The sequence below is a fragment of the Apodemus sylvaticus genome, chromosome 1 (assembly GCF_947179515.1).
Source record: "Apodemus sylvaticus chromosome 1, mApoSyl1.1, whole genome shotgun sequence".
Taxonomy (NCBI): Eukaryota; Metazoa; Chordata; class Mammalia; order Rodentia; family Muridae; genus Apodemus; species Apodemus sylvaticus.
The window spans coordinates 201,569,636-201,586,352 of record NC_067472.1 but is presented as its reverse complement, the minus strand read 5'-3'; the positions used below and the strand labels follow the sequence as shown (position 1 = coordinate 201,586,352).

Below are 16,717 nucleotides of genomic sequence, written 5' to 3'. Positions count from 1 at the left end.
CACGGCTCCCGCTTCTTATCTCTGCCTTTGGCTCATTGGCTTAGCTACATTACCCATCACGCCTTGGGGGCGTCACTGAAAATATTGCCTCGTGATCTTAGACACCTCTTGCATACCTATCGTTTTTTACTTTTAGTTGATGTGGTTTTGCTTATTATTCGCTAATTTCTGGGGCATCTTTTGGCTTTTTGGGCAGTGTGGGGAATCTATTCTGTACTGACTTACAGATCGCGAATGCCTTCAAGCGTCAGCCCTCATTCATTTCTTTCACGTGCTAGCCCACTCCCTTCACATTTCACAGAAAACACAAGACTTTATCAAAGTATAAACTCATATTAGGTAGGAAATGCTTACAAAATAATATTCCCAACCCAGATTCTCCATCACACACACACACACACACACACACACACACACACACGCACGCACACGCACCCCTAAAGAGGGATGTGTAGTTGTCATCTCACTGGGTAGGGCTTAAAAGACTTCAGTAGTCTCCAGGGTAAGAGCAGATTCTCCCAAACTTTGGGTGGCAAGGCACACACACTTGCATTAGGCCCTCCCCTCCGGCACTGGACCTGGAATTCACTCTGTAGACAGGAACTGGGGTGCTAGGTGATGAAGAGAGGGTGCGAACCCTGAGATTCCTGCCTGCAGGAGTGGGTGGAGATGGGGAGGCCCTACCTTACATTGGGAAATCCTCTCCTTTTCACTTTTGGGGAGCAGGATGGGGAGGATCAGGGGGCTTCTGCTGCCTGGAGGGCTCAGGTCTGAGCAGCAGGGAGCCGCTGACCCGCTCTTGCACATCTGTCGGGATTCTGTGGCCTGAGGACAAGGGCAAGGCCCGCAGTCTTTGGACTTTAAGGGTAGTTGAGATATAAGTGTTCAGAGACAGGCATGGTCAAAGAAAGGGTCAGTCTTAGGAGTCCTCGAGGAGCCCTAGGCGGTGCTGAAGGATATTCTGAGCGCCCTGTCTCTAGAGATAGAATTCTCTGGTTTCCAGTTATGCAGGTTTGCCTGCCCCAGGAGTCACAGGTTGAACATCATGGTGGAGCCACTAAGAAGTCACAGGTGGACTGCATGGGTGACACCTGTCCCTGGCTTGCCTGGAAGTCAGAGTGTCCTAGATCACTGGTGGAAAGCTGATGGGTCAAGGGTGAAAGGTGAGAGGTCAGAGCTCCTGTGCCTCCCTCACACATACATGGCCCGTGACACAAAAAAGTCTTTGCTCTGGTAGGAGTCAGAGGGGCTGGGGTAGGACAGGGCATCATAAATAGGGTTGATTTTATCCAGGAAGTCTTCTTCCTCCTCATCTTCCTCCTCATCTTCGAGACCCAGGGAAACTCCCTCCACAACATTGGGTCCTGGAGGCACCAGAAGAGAAGGTCCCAGGCCTGTAGCCCCCAACAGCAGGGGCCCTGACCGCTCTTCCAGGGTGGGCAGCTCATGATACCGAGGCATCTCCTAGAAGTGGGGAGCAAGCAAGATGTCAAGCCACCTCAGTCTCAGGATGGCATCCCAGACCTGCCCCCTGCCAACCAGATCCCACGATACCACTGCCATCCCTTCTCCCTGGACCGAACTTCTCTGAACAGTCGCTTCGAACCCAGGCCAGCACTGACCTCCTCACCTGTTTCAATCTTCTTTGACCTCTGAAGCCCAATCCTTACCCTAGAACTCTCTCTCTGTCTCTGTCTCTCTCTGTCTCTCTGTCCCCCACCCCCACCCCACCCCCGTTTATGTAGCTCTGGCTATTCTCGTGGGCCAGGCTGCCTGCCTCAGTCTCCCGAGTGTCCTGAGTGTAGGAATCAGGGTCTGAACTCCCATGATTACAAAATGCTGAGCATCGAACCCAGGGCTTTGTGCATGGTGGGAAAAAAAACAAAACAAAACCAAAACCAAAACCCAAAACGGGACCAACTGGCTATAACCCCAGCCTAGCCTTAATCTTTTTGTGTGTTCGGAAAAGAGGTCTTTTGTAACTCAAGGTGTTCTCTGTAGCCAAGGATGCCCTTGAACTTCTGACCCTCCTGCCTCTATCTCCTAGGTGTTGGGAGGAGAAGTGTGCACTGCAGTGGTCTGACTGACTTTTTTGTTTGTTTTATTTTACACAAAGTCTCACTAGGTAGCATAGGTTGGATCCAAACATGGCAATCCTGCCTCAGACTCCCAAATACTGAGATTACTGGTGTGTACCCCGTTCTAGGCTTGGCTTTGGTCTTTTATTTCCTAGATATTTGGAAATTGTGTGTGTGTGTGTGTACTACTATTTGTGCAGAAGCCAGAGGAGGGTATCTGATCCCTCAAAGCTGGAGTCACAGGCACTGGAGGACACCTAGTATGTGACTCAGACACAACTCTGGTCCTTGTGACCCAGCAAGCTCTAAACTGCAGTCAATGGTCACAAGGTGGAGCTACAGCGCACAGTTCTGACCTCAGTATTTACTTTATTTGACTTCGAGTGCCAATCAGGTCTCTCAGGATGCTTTGGCCTCCTTATCTGACTCTTGACCACCAAGGAGATGGTCTATGATGTCTCCATCATAGAGGGGGCTGCAGAGAAATGTCTCCGCCACAGGGGTGGGGTGGGGCGGGGGATGGCTCCAGGGTGGTCTCTCTCCACACAGCCCTGGACGACTCCTATGTTCTAGTCACTCCACTCGACCACCCTTGACCCTCAACCCTGCAGCCACCCCTAAGCCCACCCTGGTTTGCCCAGAAGCTCCCACCTGATCAGCACAAGAGACACCAGCGTCGAAGTAAGGCGTCTTCACCGGGCTGTGCTCCGAGGCCCCCAGAGTGAAGAGCTGAGAGGGCTGTGGAAGGACACACGGGGAAAGTAGGGCCCTCCAGTCTGCCACTCCCAGCCAGCCCCGCCCCAGGCCTACAGCCCCACCCGCCTGACCACAGGAAGGGAGGCAGGGTAGCCTGGGCTCTAGGGGAGCTGCTCACCATCTCTGGTTCCTCCAGCTTGGCCTTTGGGGTGGGCGGCTTATAGGAGGGAGGTCCTTCCAGTCTGCAGGGGTCGGGGTAGGAGGCAGATCAACGGGAGGTTAGCCGCCCTTCCCGGTTCCCCTCTTACAGGAGGTGCCCCTGGTTCTCTAGAGAAACAAAGGACTGGCCACACTGGCCCTTCTGCCGTCTGGCCACGCGATGGGCAAACAGGAAATGCTGTCTTTCCGGGGTTCAGCGCCATCCCTGCCCCTGCCCCTGCCCCAGCGCCATGAGGGACTCAGACTGAGCAAGTCCCAGTCCCAGAACCCTCCAGAAAGAATTCAGAAAATTCTCTTTCAAGCAAGTGAGCCGGGTGTGTGGCCCACACCTGCACTCCTACCACGGAAGGTTTCTGAATTCAGTGCCAGTCCCAGCTAAGTGAGGAGCCCCAGGCCATCAGTGTCCCAGAGTGGGACCCTGCTTCAGAACCAAACCAGAGCAGGCAGAGCCTGGGCAGTGTTGCCAAGGTTGTCCTCTGCCTTCTCTATGTGTGAGCATTTATTTAGTAACACACTTGATTAAGCTGTTATCAACACACACAGATAAAAAACAAAATGGTGCTGGCAAGATGGCTTAGTGAGGGGAGGGGCTTGCAGCCAAGTCTGATGACCTGAGACCCAAACAGTGGAAATAAAGAACCTTTGCCTTCCAACAAGATAATACTATCACACACACACACACACACACACACACACACACAAAGAGAAACAGACAAATAGTCATATAGAGACAGACACAAACACCAATAACATATCTTTTTGAGACAGGGTTTCTCTGTGTAGCCCAGGCTGGCCTGGAACCTCCTCTTGTCAACTGGCATCAGATTCACAGAGATCCACCTGCCTCTGCCTCCTGAAGACTGGGATTAACGGCGTGTGCTACACCGGCCAGGCAAGAAGATAATCTTTTTTGTTTTTTTTTTGTTTTTTTTGATTTGGGTTTTTCTGAGACAGGGTTTCTCTGTGTAGCCCTGGCTGTCCTGGAACTCACTCTGTAGACCAGGCTGGCCTCAAACTCAGAAACCCGCCTGTCTCTGCCTCCTGAGTGCTGGGATTACAGGTGTGTGCCACCACCGCCTGGGCGAAGATAATCTTTAAAAAAGAAAAACAGCAACAAAAACAAAGAAACAAACAAACCAGGCAAGGGAGTTGGTTCAGCAGATAAAAGTCTTGAAAACTTGAGGACATGTTTTATCCTCAAAATACACATAAAAAAGGAGGTCCCCTGTGGCCACAGGTCCTCTGGCCTCCACATCCACGCCACGGTCTATGCACACATGCACAAACACATGATAATTCTAAGTTTACAAATTGTAAACAACAAGCCAGGTGGGAGGTGGCACACGCCTTTGATCCCAGCATTTGAGAGGCAGAGGCAGGCAGATTTCTGAGTTCGAGGCCAGCCTGGTCTAGAGTGGAATCCTATCACAAAGATAAATAAAGGGCAGGAGATGTGTTCAAGCACCCGTTTTGCTCTTTCAAAGACCCCTGGTTTGATTCCTAGGACCCACATGGCAACTCATGCCCTCCTTGGGAGCCACGCATGCATGCAGTATGCAGACATACATGCAGTACACAGACACGCACGCAGGCAAACACACCATAAAGTAAAAACAAATCTGTGTTTTATTTTCCCTAGACTGAGTTTCTCTGTGTAGCTCTGGCTGTTTTAGAACTCAAACTGCAAACTCACAGAGATGATTTTTTTCCCCCAACAAGGATCTAGGATCCTTACAAACCAACTAATCTCCCTGACTACTGTGCAACTTTTTGTTTATTTTTTTCATTGCTTGGTTTTTTGTTTTTTTTTTTTTGAGTCTCATGTAACAGAGGAAGCATGACCTTTAACTTCTAATCCTCCTCATTCTCCCGCCACATTCAGCAGTTCCTCAGATCTGAAGCTCTAGGGACAAGCCCTAGGGAGCAACAAGGTGGTGGGAGCCTGGGTCCTGCCGGCGCCTCAGACAAACTCACACCCATACTTCACGAAGAAGGAAAAACCTCCTCCCCACCCCACTTAACATCTCAGTTAGTTCTGGAGGGGTCTCTGTCTTACACGGTCTCAACATCTCCTTCTGTTCCGCTCTCTGTACTCCCCAGCTCTGCTGTCCCTCCTCCCCACCCATCACTCACTCTTCCTCCTCCTCCGCAGCGTGAAGCCTCTGCTCCTTCCGCTGTTGTCGGCAGATGAGGATGCCGGTGCCAGCCACTGCGGTGGCGATGATGGCAGCGATGATGCCCCCGATGATGCCACCCGTGGCCCCTGCTCCTGCTGTGCTGGGCGACTCTGTCAGGACAAAGACAGCATGGGTCATTATGAGAAACTCACGGATGCTTCTTCCAGCCCTGTGCTTCAGATAACACATATGCCAGACTTTTCAAAATGATTGTTTTATGTATTTGTTGAGACAGGGTCTCATATTGTAGGCCAGGCTGGCTGGACCTCTCTGTAAACCAGAATAAATCTGTGCTTCTGCCTTCCAAGTGTGGGGTGTAGCCAGCAGGGGCACGTGTCACCATACCTGCGGTCATGTGTGTTTCCTTTTGGCTGCACTGGGGACTAAACCCAGGGCCTCAAGCATGCCTGGCACATGCTCTAGGTATGCCTGAGGACATCCCCTGCTGTCCACCCAGCCACGGCCAGGGGCTTGGCTTTATCCAGTCACCCCGTGAGCCTGATTTCAGGAACACTGATCTACACAGAGGTGCACTCAAAGCAGGGCATTTTCACCCTCATGGAACGGAAGTTACCTGTAGCCCGGGCTAGCCTTGCCCAAGAGCAAACAAGCAGATCTGATGCTATCTAATGTCAAGATGGAACTGGCCACAAGTAGAGAGGAGGGAGGGGACAGGGAAGTCACAGAACGCTGGACCCAGTAAGCCAGCCAGCCAGGGCTAACCTGTGAAGGGGCATCTGAGGCCTCTGGGTATTGCAGACGGGGAAACAGGGTACTCTTAAGGAAGAGCCAGTTGTGAGTTTAGAGGAACCTACAATTCCAGCACTCAAAAGGCTGAAGCAGGAGGATTATATAGTATGAAACCAGCCTGGGCTACATAGTGAGTTCCAGGCTAGTTACAGCTGCATAGCCAAGACTGCTTCAAAGACCAAAACAAACAAAATGTCACACACACACACACACACACACACACACACACACACACACGCCAAAAACAAAACAAAACAAAACAAAACGAGGAAGCAGCAGGCAGGACATGCTTCAAGTCCAGCCTCAGTTCTGGGCTGGACTGGAGAGGAGAGAGAAGGATGGGGTGTGGGGGAGGAAGCACCCCTTATTATTATTGGAACGCGATGTTTTCCAGCCCATCATGAGACAGAGCTGAGAGCCCCAGGCTTCCCAATCCCAACTGTTCTGTGCACCTCTCCTAAGGCGGCGTTCCCCGAAAGGACCGGGTTCCTCACCGGATCCATTGCCCTGGGTCACAAAGCAGGCACCTAAGAGAGGATCTGTGTGCAAATCAAGCAAATTGCCCACCCTGCCCTCGACGGCTGAGAACAAGACAGGGTCACTGAGAACACTCAGAATAGACAAGAGTTCAAAACCTTACAGTGTCATCCGTGAAGTTAATGCGCTTCCCACACACGGAGGGGAAGCGGCCCAAGGGTACTGTCAGCATCCGCTCTCCAGCTGGGTATCCTCCAAAAGGTCGCTGTGTGTGTGTGTGTGTGTGTTGGGCAACTGGCGTGCACTACACAGGGCCATACCAAACACTCAGCATTTCCTGCCATTGTTGCTGGCTGGCTGCGTTCCAGGATGAGGCTCTGTGATCTAGGCCTGATTGTGTCCCCAGCACGGCAGGCACAGGTTTGGTAATCTGAGGTCTGTGACACCTGGTTGAGGAAGTGCGTGACCAGGCCTCCTGGCTGCACCACCCACCCAGAAGGCAGCATCTGATCCTAGCTAGTGTCCCAGTGCCACAGATATGTGGGGAAGATAGTTTATCTTCTCTCGGGGATAAATGCTCCAGGGCCCCGAGAGTCAAAAGACTGCTAGCTATAGGAGGAACACGTGCGTGCATATTGTACATGTGGTGTATTTGTATGTTGTGTGTGAGTATATGTGTGTCAGTGTGTACATGTATGATATATATATATATATATATATATATATATATATATATATATATATATGTGTGTGTGTGTGTGTGTGTGTGTGTGTGTGTATGTGTGTTGTGTCTGTGTGGCCCATCTGTGTTCTGGATATGTGGTGTTTATCTCTGTGTGTATGTACACCGTATGTGTCTACATGTGTGTGGTGTGCCTGCATGTTGTACATGTGGTGTATCTGTGTGTATGTATGCTGTGCTTGAGTACATATGTGTCTGTGTATGTATATATGTGTGTCTGTGTGGTGTGGGGGCACAGAGACATATCAGAATTGCTGATACCTTCCACAGACCCAGACCCTGCTCGGAGGGTAGAAGACAGGCCCCCAAAGTCAGGCTGCTTTGAGGACACCAAGGTGGGACATCTGGGTATTGCCAACACCTGGCACAAGCCTATGTGGGCCTTGAGGTCCTCAAATAGAGAGAAGCCACCCTCCGTTCCTAGGACCCCTCTACAGAGAAAGGAGATCTGTGTGCCCCCCACTCCCGGTCATTAGGACCCAGCACAGGCAGCTGACTGCTCTTCCTAAGGCAGCCTGCTCACCGGCCGGCATGTTAGCTGCGAGTTCAAGCCCTCCCCACACTGAGTCTCAGAGCAGCACGGCCAGAGAGCCCCATTCTAAACCCTGCAGCTTCAGGGAGGCTTGGGTACAAGTGACCAAGATCTCCCAATCTGGGTCCAGCTGGTTTCTCTTCCTTCGTACTGAGCGATCCCCGTCCCACCCAGTCGTTCCCTGGGACACAAAGAGTGGGGTCTGATGTATTACAAGACACCCCGAGGTTTTCTGACAAGGCATTTATTAGCTCCTGAGTGTTTCGGGGCCAGGGCCAGGCTGGGGCCGAGGCAAGCTCTGAGGAGCCCTGAGCTGCACCACGGTGCTCCTGAGTCCTGACTCCACGAGGCCCTAGAGACAGGAGGCTGGTGTGGGGCTCTACTTGTCCTCTATCCTGAAGCAGGGCGGGGCCCTTCCAACTCCAGTGTGCCCCAGAAGAACCAGTCCAACCGGTCCCTAGCCATCGGTGCTGGCTGGCATTGGTGTGGTTGGCATTGGGGGTGTGACTTGGCGTTTCCACGTGTCCAGCGTCTATGTCGTGGGGGGGTCACACGTAAACCGCCCGCCGAGAGATGAGGGAGCCGTCCAGATGGGACTCCATGTCGTCCTTAGGTGACTCGTGTGGAGGTAGCATGAGGCCTTCCTCTGCCTTCATTTCTTCCTCTTCCTCCTCCTCCTCCTCCCTGCCATCCGGCCTCATGGGCTCAGGGGATGCTGACCTCCAGAAGACAGGACCCCCGTTCCCAAACACCTGAGTCTTTGGATCGTAGGACCCTCTGTCGCCATCATCTCCTCCTCCAGGGCTCTTGCGCCTCCTCCTCCCCCTCAGCAGGATCAAGGCCAGGAACCCCCCAGCCAGGAGTAGCACCAGCAAGGTTCCCCCCACGGCCCCCCACACCAGCGGACCCACATCTCGGGAGGCCTGGGGGGTGTCTGAGGAGAGAGGAAGGAGAGAGAAAAAGAGGAGAGGGAGTCAAGAGGACACATCTGGGTGTGAGGGTGTGGGGGAGACCCAGGACACACACGGGTTAGTGACCAGACCAGGACTCAGGAGGAGACTAGCTGAGAGAAGGGGGGAGGAAGACGAGGAGGAAGAGGAGGGGTATCCGTGACCCTTCACTTCAGGATGGGCACTAGACAAGGAGGGGCTGCCAGCTGATGCTGCCTAGATAGATATCTAGACTCAAAATGTCCCCCCGAATTGCAGACTGCAGCAAGGGGTGGTGGCACAAGACTGCTATATCCTAGCATTGGGAGAACGAGGAAAAGGGACCATGCTATCAAGGTTAGCCTGGGCCATGTAGTGAGACTCCAGACTCTCAAAAACTCTACAAAGGGGAAGGTGTGTTGGTGGACTGCAGATGATCAGCAGGAGAGCCCCTCCCCCAGTGAGGGGCTGGGGGCGTGGCTCAGTGGTAGAGCATTTGTTTGCTTAGAGGCCCTGTATTCCATCTCCAGCATTACCAAACACTACGAATTAAAACCATTTTTGTGACCTGTAATCACATCTATTGAGGAAGCTCAGGTAAAATCCTGCTTGAGGCCTGGTTGTCTCCATCTCTTCCTTAAAACAACAAAAGACAACGAAGCCAGTGATTGGGTACGGGGAGGGTGCTGGCCTCTCGTATGCAGAGGTACAGGGTGGAGACCACTGTGAGCAGAGGCCCCTTTCCTCTCCCACTAGGATCCAGAACGTGGCTATGGGAGGAGGGAGTGGGAGGCTCTGGTCCTCTCAGGACAGCTCCTTGGTTTGGGCGGTCTCGGGTCACCTTCCCCACCTCACGCTGCTGTCCCCGCCTCCTGCTGTCCCCGCCTCCTGCTGTCCCTGCCTCCTGCTGGTCCCATGCGCACCTCCCACAGCTCCTTCCCCACCTGCTCCACCATGGCAGGGGACATAAAGAAAGCCAACAAGAGACCTGGGGGACTGTCATGATGGTCCTCAGCCCACAAGGGAGACACGAGCAGACACCTGCAAGCCCCCGACCAGCGAGCCTGAGGTACCAGGAGTAGAAGTCGCCCAGCCCCATGCAGCCTAGTTCTCAAGTGCTGAGACTGCAGGGCTGGGCTGCCACACCCAGGGTCTGAGCAGTGTTTGCAAGTAGAGAACTGTGCTAGCTTCAGATACTGCTCATTTTTAATCCCACCATGTAGGAGGAGGCGGAGGCAGGTAGAGGTCTGACTTCAAGGCCAGCCTGGTCTACAGAGTGCGTTCCCCACCAACTGCAGCTACGCACTGAGACCCTTCCTCAAAACGACACATAACAAAATCCAAGGGACAAAATAATACAGACATACAAATAAAGGCATAGTTTTTTGGGGGGGAGTGTTACGCGGAAGCTCTTTGCAAGCAGCGCATTGTACACACGGGCCTGCATCTAGTGCGTGTGGATGGTCTGCAAAAGGACACTCTGACAGAGGCAGGAACGAGGCTGCTCCACTGGAAATGTGGGTGCAGCCATGAAGTGAGGGAGGGGCCTGGAGTTCGGCTCGGACAGTCTATCCTGGGTCAGTGAGTTCAGGATCGTGAGTCGGCTGCAGAGAGGCCCGCCATGCCCACTCGTGCTTTTCATTGTTGAGAATCTAAAGCCATGCTCATGCAAGACTGTGAATGCGTGGGCGCTAAGACTGCATGTCTGCGAGTGGGCGCGGGCTCAGTACCATGGACAGCGTCAGGACCGAAACTGCTGAAGTTTCCCTGGTGGGACTCGGCCACTCCAACCTCTGCCAATTGGATTTATATCCTCCCTTTCTCTTTTCTTTTTAAAAAAATTATGCTGGTTTGGAACCTGCTATATAAACAAGATTGCCCTCTAACTCAAAGAAACTCTCCTGCCTCTGTCTCGCAGGTGCTATGATTACAGGGCGGCACCGCCGTGGCCAGCTTGTTTGGTTTTCTGAGGTCCTCAGGCTGCACAGACGGCTCTGGACTCACACGGTAGCCAGGCCGGCCGTGACCATCTATCTGATTCCCCCGCCTCTGCCTGCCTTCCTGAAGGCTAGTCTTCGGTGTGTGCCGCACGCCGAGCCCAGCCACTCGTGCGTGGGGGCTCAGTCTGCTCTCTTCTGCTGCTGTGAAATGCGGGACTTGTCTTAGTGACGCTGTCCTCAAGCACGCTGCTGTCGTGTGGCAGTTTCACGTGAAGTAAAACCTGCGTCTTGGAGGAAGGGAAGTCAAAGGGAGGGAAACCGTTCCATCCCCAGGGAATCACCCTAAGCTTAGAAAATAAAGGGCTTAAAAGGTTCCAGGAAGTCCCAGATGCGGGCGAGGCCGCCCTGCTCGCCCTCTAAGCGGAAGTAAGAGATAATGAAAGCAGAGAGTCTCGCACCAGGAGCCTCCCAGAGGAGCCGAGACAACCTGAGCTGCGCGCGCGCGCGTGTGTGTGTGTGTGTGTGTGTGTGTGTGTGTGTGTGCGCGCGCGCGCGCGTGTGAGTGTGCACGTGTGCGCTTGCGTGTGTGTGTCTGTGAGTGCGTGTATGCGCGCGCGCGCGTGTGTGTGTGTGTGTGGGGGGGGGACTCCAGGCTCCGGCCTTGTGACTGTCACCTATGCTGGGGCCGGTGTTGGTGCTGCAGCTGTCCTTGTGTCATTTCTGCTCCCATAAAGAACCTCAGTGCGACTCTTCAGCAGTGAGGAAGCATGTTTATGCGTGTGAACTGTGGCCCTGTTTGACATTGCTTTGCTAGGAGCACATGTCCAAGGACTCAGCAGACCAGCAGCGCGAGGGTGTGTTCCTACAGGAGTCAGCCGGCCCTGGGGTGTCTCAGCAGGGGTGTGTTTTCGAGAAGGGCGGGTCCAGCATATCACAGGGCCAGGCTCTAAGCCATTTTTGATTCTGAGGGGCTCAGGTCCTGCCTGGTAGGGTCACCACTTAGATCCATGTATTTGCAGAGATAAACTGTGTGGTACCTACACCAGGGCTGCTAAGGCTTCGTTTTCTGTACAGGAACTGAGGCTTGAACTTAAGGTGTCCAACATGCTAGGCAGGGTTCTACCACTGAGCCACGCCCCCAGCCCCTCCCTGGGGGATTCTAGGCGGGGCTCTACCACTGAGCCACGCCCCCAGCCCCTCCCTGGGGGATTCTAGGCAGGGGCTCTACCACTGAGTCACACTCCCCTTACTAGGGGAGTCTAGGCGGGGCCCTACAACTGCCATTTCTCTAGGCCTCATCTTATGTTTTATTTTGTGAGATTATAGTTTTGTTCAGTAGCCCAGTGTAGATCAGAACTACTTCTATAGGCCCTGCACACTCTGAACTTGCTATTCTCCTGCCATACCTTCTACCAAGTCTGGCTAAGGGTGTTTCTAAGAACCTTTCTTTCCTGGTTCCTGTGACATGTCATAGGCCCTGGCCAGTGTCTCTCTTTCTTGGGATGTGTCTCAGTGACAAATGTTCCAACTATACAGGGTTACATCTGGACGATGTCCAGGCTTGGAGAGAGTCCCCAGGCCTGGGTCTCCAGCCGAGGATCTTCATGCCTGAGCAAACTGCTTCTAGCTTTGCGTGGGTCTGGGCATCAGCGGTCATAGGCACCAGGGTGTTAAGACCCCCGTCTCTTCCCAGGGACGAAGCTCTACAGCTGCCCTTAGACCTCCCCCACAGACCCAAGCCAGCTTCTTGATTCTCTTTTCAGTGAACTTGGAGCATTTTCTAAAACAGGAGTCTCACTAAGTAGCACAGGCTAGTCTCACAGTAATCCTCCTGCCTCAGATTCTTGAACAAGTGCTGGGAGTATAGACTTCCACCATGCCCAGCTTAAGCCTTGGATTAGGTATAGCCCCAGTTTAAAGGCCCCCACTGGCTCCTCCCTGGTCACCTCTAGTCACAGCCCATGGTCACAGCCTACACCTGCAGGCCAAAATGGACAAGCAGAGCGATCTGCTCATCTGTGCAGACAGAGGTGGGTCTGACTCTCTTTCGTCCGAGGGCAGCATCAGTGACACCCCAACGTGGACCCAAGCCCCAAAGGGAGAAACCATTGGGCTTTAAACTCAAGCACCACACGGCTTCCTTACCTCGCACCAGGATGACCTGCTCGGCACGGCCTGTCCCCACAGCATTGGTGGCTGTGCAGATGAAGGTGGTGTTGACCATGCGATCCACAGAGTGGACAAGCAGCTGGGAGCCCTGGGCCACTGCAGAGGCTGGGAAGACGCCCGAGGTCCTAAGGGCATGGGGTGTGGTGAGCGACAGAGCAGCCACCGGGGAGAGCAGGCTGCCCTGCAGACTCCCAACAGTCAGCCTTCTCCCTCAGACCCAGAGATGCACACCCCAGCCCTCCTCTCTCAGACCCAGAGATGCACACCCCAGCCCTCCTCCCTCAGACCCAGAGATGCACACCCCAGCCCTCCTCCCTCAGACCCAGAGATGCACACCCCAGCCCTTCTCCCTCAGACCCAGAGATGCACACCCCAGCCCTTCTCTCTCAGACCCAGGAGTCCAGGCCCCAGCCTCCTCCCTCAGACCCAGGTATCCAGGCCCCAGCCTCCTCCCTCAGACCCAGGGGTCCAGGTCCCAGCCTCCTTCCTCAGACACAGGGGTCCAAGCCCCATCCCTTTTCCCTCAGACCCAGGGACCTCGGCTCCAGCCTTCCTCCCTTCCTCAGACCCCATCCTAGGTTCACATCACTCACGTGCTCCAGTCATAGCCTGTGGGTTCTGGGTTGCTTCGTACATCACAGGTCAGTATGGCCTCACTGCGGCCAAGGTACCAGTTGTCATCATAGCCGGAGATGGAAACTTCGGGAGGGTCTGGGGGAAAAGGATGACTGACTCAGAGACAGGTGGAATCCAGAACTGGGGACAAGTTAACAGCATTGGTGTCAAGAGATCCATCAGTTATAACAAACTTAGGTTAGCAGACCACGCCATGTGTGCTCTAACTAGTGTAGACCCAACCTGGGAAGCCACTTGAATATCAGCCCAGGCAGGGCTCAGAAAGCAACTACAGGTACCCTGTGTGTGGTATGTGTGTCCCCGTGTCCGCACACATGTGTGTGCAATACAACATGCACAGAGTATACCCAGACAGGTTGGGGTGGCCAGTGTGGACAGACAGGATGCCAGGGTAGCCAGGCTCACATTGATGGTCTCAGGATGAACATGGCTGGAAAGAGCCACTGCAGATGAGGCAGGGGACTGACTCTACCACACGGCCGAGGGGATCCCGAGTCGGCTGCCGCAGTGAGGTGACAGGATGGCACTGCAAACACTAGATCTGAAGGGCGTGGCTCATGCCTGCAACCTGGCACTGAGGAGGTGGCAGCAGGAAGATGAGGTAAGGTCATCTTCAGCTACAGAGAGAGCTCAGGGTTAGCTCAGGTACACGAGACCCTCTCAAAGAACGGAGGCTGGAGAGACGGCTCAGCGGTTAAGAGCACGTACCGAGAATTCGGCTTCCAGCGCCCGCATTTGGAGACTGCCAATTGCCCAGCTCCGGATGCATCCAACGCCCCGGCCTACACTTGTGCAGAAAGTTCAAGGCCAGTCAGGGCTACATCGTGAGACCCCGACTCAAAGCAAAACAACAAAAAAATGAAGCTGGGGGGGGTGGGGGGAGAGAGAGAGAGAGCGCGCGCGCGCATGCATGCGCGTGCATGTGTGTGTATGTGTTTGTGTGTGTGTGTGTGTGAATTCCAGCTTGGGTGTAGAGGGCTGGGTGTGTCTCTAGACAAAACTGAGGGCTGTCACTTGTCACTGCAGGCAGTTTTTGCAGAGGCCTAGGACACTTTGGGGAGGCTTGGGGAACCCCCAAGGCAACAGCCCAAGAGAGCAGGGGTCAGACGATGGCGGTTTAAACAGGGCTGGGCTGGAGTTCTACTATTAGCTCCTCAGAGGTTCATGCCTGTAATTCCTGCACTCTTACATGTGTGTGTGTGTTTATTAATTATATGAGTACACCATAGCTGTCTTCAGGCACACAAGAGGGCATTATAGACGGTTGTGAGCCACCATGTGGTTGCTGGGAATTGAACTTGGAACCTCTGGAAGATCATCAGTGCTCCTAACTACCGCCAATCCCTGCACTCTTAAAGTAGCATCTCGTGTCTCAGAAGTTTCAAGCAGTGGTTATCCTCGGTTACATAAGGGCAGCCTGGACTACACAAGACCTTGTCCAGAAACAAAAGAATTGGAAACCTTTGGGAGTCTGCTCAGGGTTGAAATCCAGGGGATTCAGGCAGGAGAGAGCCCTGTGGGAGACTACAGGCTACAGGCATAGGTTATGGGTCTGCATATGAGCAGATCATCCTCATCTGTCTGGGGTGTGTGACGCTAGACCAGGCTACATGAAACCCTGTCTCCAAAAGTGAATCAGTAACAAAATAGTGTGGCAACAAAGCGGGTGAGCAGTGTGTAGACTGTGGCCTAGGATAGTTAAAGACCTTTTTTTTTTGGATTTGGTTTTTTTCAAGACAGGGTTTCTCTGTATAGCCCTGGCTGTCCTCGAACTCAAGAAATCCTCCTGCCTCTGCCTCCCAGAGTGCTGGGATTACAGGCATATGCCACCACCGCCTGGCTAATTAAAGACTTTTAGGGAACCACACATTACCTGGTGTCCCTGGAGGCCAGAGAGGATGATGCAAGGGACAGCTGTTTGCAGAAAAACCCAGACTTTTCTCCTTTTTTTTCAAGACAGGGTTTCTCTCTGTAACAACCCTGGTTGTACTGGACTTGATTTGTTGACCAGGCTGGCTTTGAACTTAGAGATCTCCTACCTCTGACTCCTGAGTGCTGGGATTAAAGGCCTGAGCTGCCACCACTGCCTAGCATATTTTTCTATTTCTCGAAACTGCGAAGTAAGTGAACCTTTGGGCTCTCAACCCCTCTCAGCTTATCTTTAATTCTTGAAGGCAGGAACCCACAGCAGCGAGTGTGCCTCTCGGTACCTAAGAGACTCAGAATAGCGCGGATCTCTAGAACAGACCATACACAGGCAAGATTTGGCTGGTGGAGACTGAGGCAGACAGAACTCGGAGCCAGGGCGGACAGCAGGGGAGGAAAGCCTCCTCCCGTCACACTCACAGCGCACGGAGAGGGTCACCGGCAGCAGGATCGGCTCTTCAAAGCTCTCATGTTCCACTCTGCACGTGACCTTGACGCCATCCGCTCGGCCCACCGGCACCAAGGAGTATCGGCTGACGATGGTGACCGTGCCGGGCTGGAGCCCCGGCTCCTGAGTATCTCTGGCCTCTCCACCCAGGGATGAGATCCACGTGATTCTGGCAGGGGGACGACCCCCCGTGGAAACACAGCGGGCAACAGCCACCGCCTGGGGGCCAATTGTGACCTCCTGGGCTTCGGCGTGGTTCTCAGGCTGGGCTAGGGAGACCAAAGAAGGCTTGTAACTCACGACTTGCAGTCACTTTACAAAGGTCTCAACAGGGGAGGGAGGCACGGGGAGGGGGGGGGACGAAGACGACGGGACCAGACAGAACTAGACAGGACGAACTCAGGATAGATAATAAGGAACCACACAGTCAGGATCTGCTTCCTGGGTCCAGAGCCCAGCTCACCAGCCTAGCATATGCATAGCTTCGGGCAGCCGCCATTTAAACCATTTTCTCTGATGTCACATGGGACTGACGCATACCCAGTGCTTGGATCCGTGTGGCATACATTATCCTAGTCTGGGCAATTACTATATACATATATATATTATATATAACTTATGTATTATATATTTCATATTTATAATACACTGTGTTATATATCATTGTTATGTTATTTATATGCAATTATATATATAAACTTTTTTGAGATGGATCTCACAAGGTGGTCTTGGCTGACCTTGAACTCAGAGAGCTCCAACTGTCTCTGCCTGAGTGCTGAGATTAAAGGTGTGCAACACCAAGCCAGGCCTAAGTAGACATTTTACAATATCCACTGTGCCCTATCAGAAAGATGTCCAGGCTAAGCCTTGTAGCACAAACCTGTGATCTGACTACTGGGAGAGGCTGAGGCAGGAGGATGTTGAGTTTGAGGATGGCTTGATCTTTATACTCAGACTTTATCTCAATAATCAATAATCAAAAGAATAAATGGGCTATA

At 53.2% G+C, this 16,717-nt stretch overlaps 1 protein-coding gene across 2 annotated transcripts in view; it reads right to left on the bottom strand.

Moving 5' to 3' along the window:
• Positions 1-328: 328 nt before the first annotated feature.
• The window catches only part of Nectin2 (nectin cell adhesion molecule 2), a 33,887-nt gene continuing 17,498 nt past the window's right edge, over positions 329-16,717 (bottom strand). Inside the window, exons 3-9 of one of the 2 annotated variants that reach the window (XM_052171333.1) lie at positions 15,692-15,988; positions 13,303-13,420; positions 12,686-12,834; positions 5,127-5,280; positions 2,953-3,016; positions 2,730-2,816; positions 329-1,464 (exon numbers count right to left, since the gene is read on the bottom strand). In XM_052171333.1, coding sequence (XP_052027293.1) covers positions 1,192-1,464; positions 2,730-2,816; positions 2,953-3,016; positions 5,127-5,280; positions 12,686-12,834; positions 13,303-13,420; positions 15,692-15,988 — 1,142 coding nt within the window. In that variant the 3' untranslated portion in view covers positions 329-1,191. Of the gene's footprint in view, positions 1,465-2,729; positions 2,817-2,952; positions 3,017-5,126; positions 5,281-7,899; positions 8,606-12,685; positions 12,835-13,302; positions 13,421-15,691; positions 15,989-16,717 lie in introns of those variants that run through there. The other variant, XM_052171338.1, reaches the window with a different exon arrangement.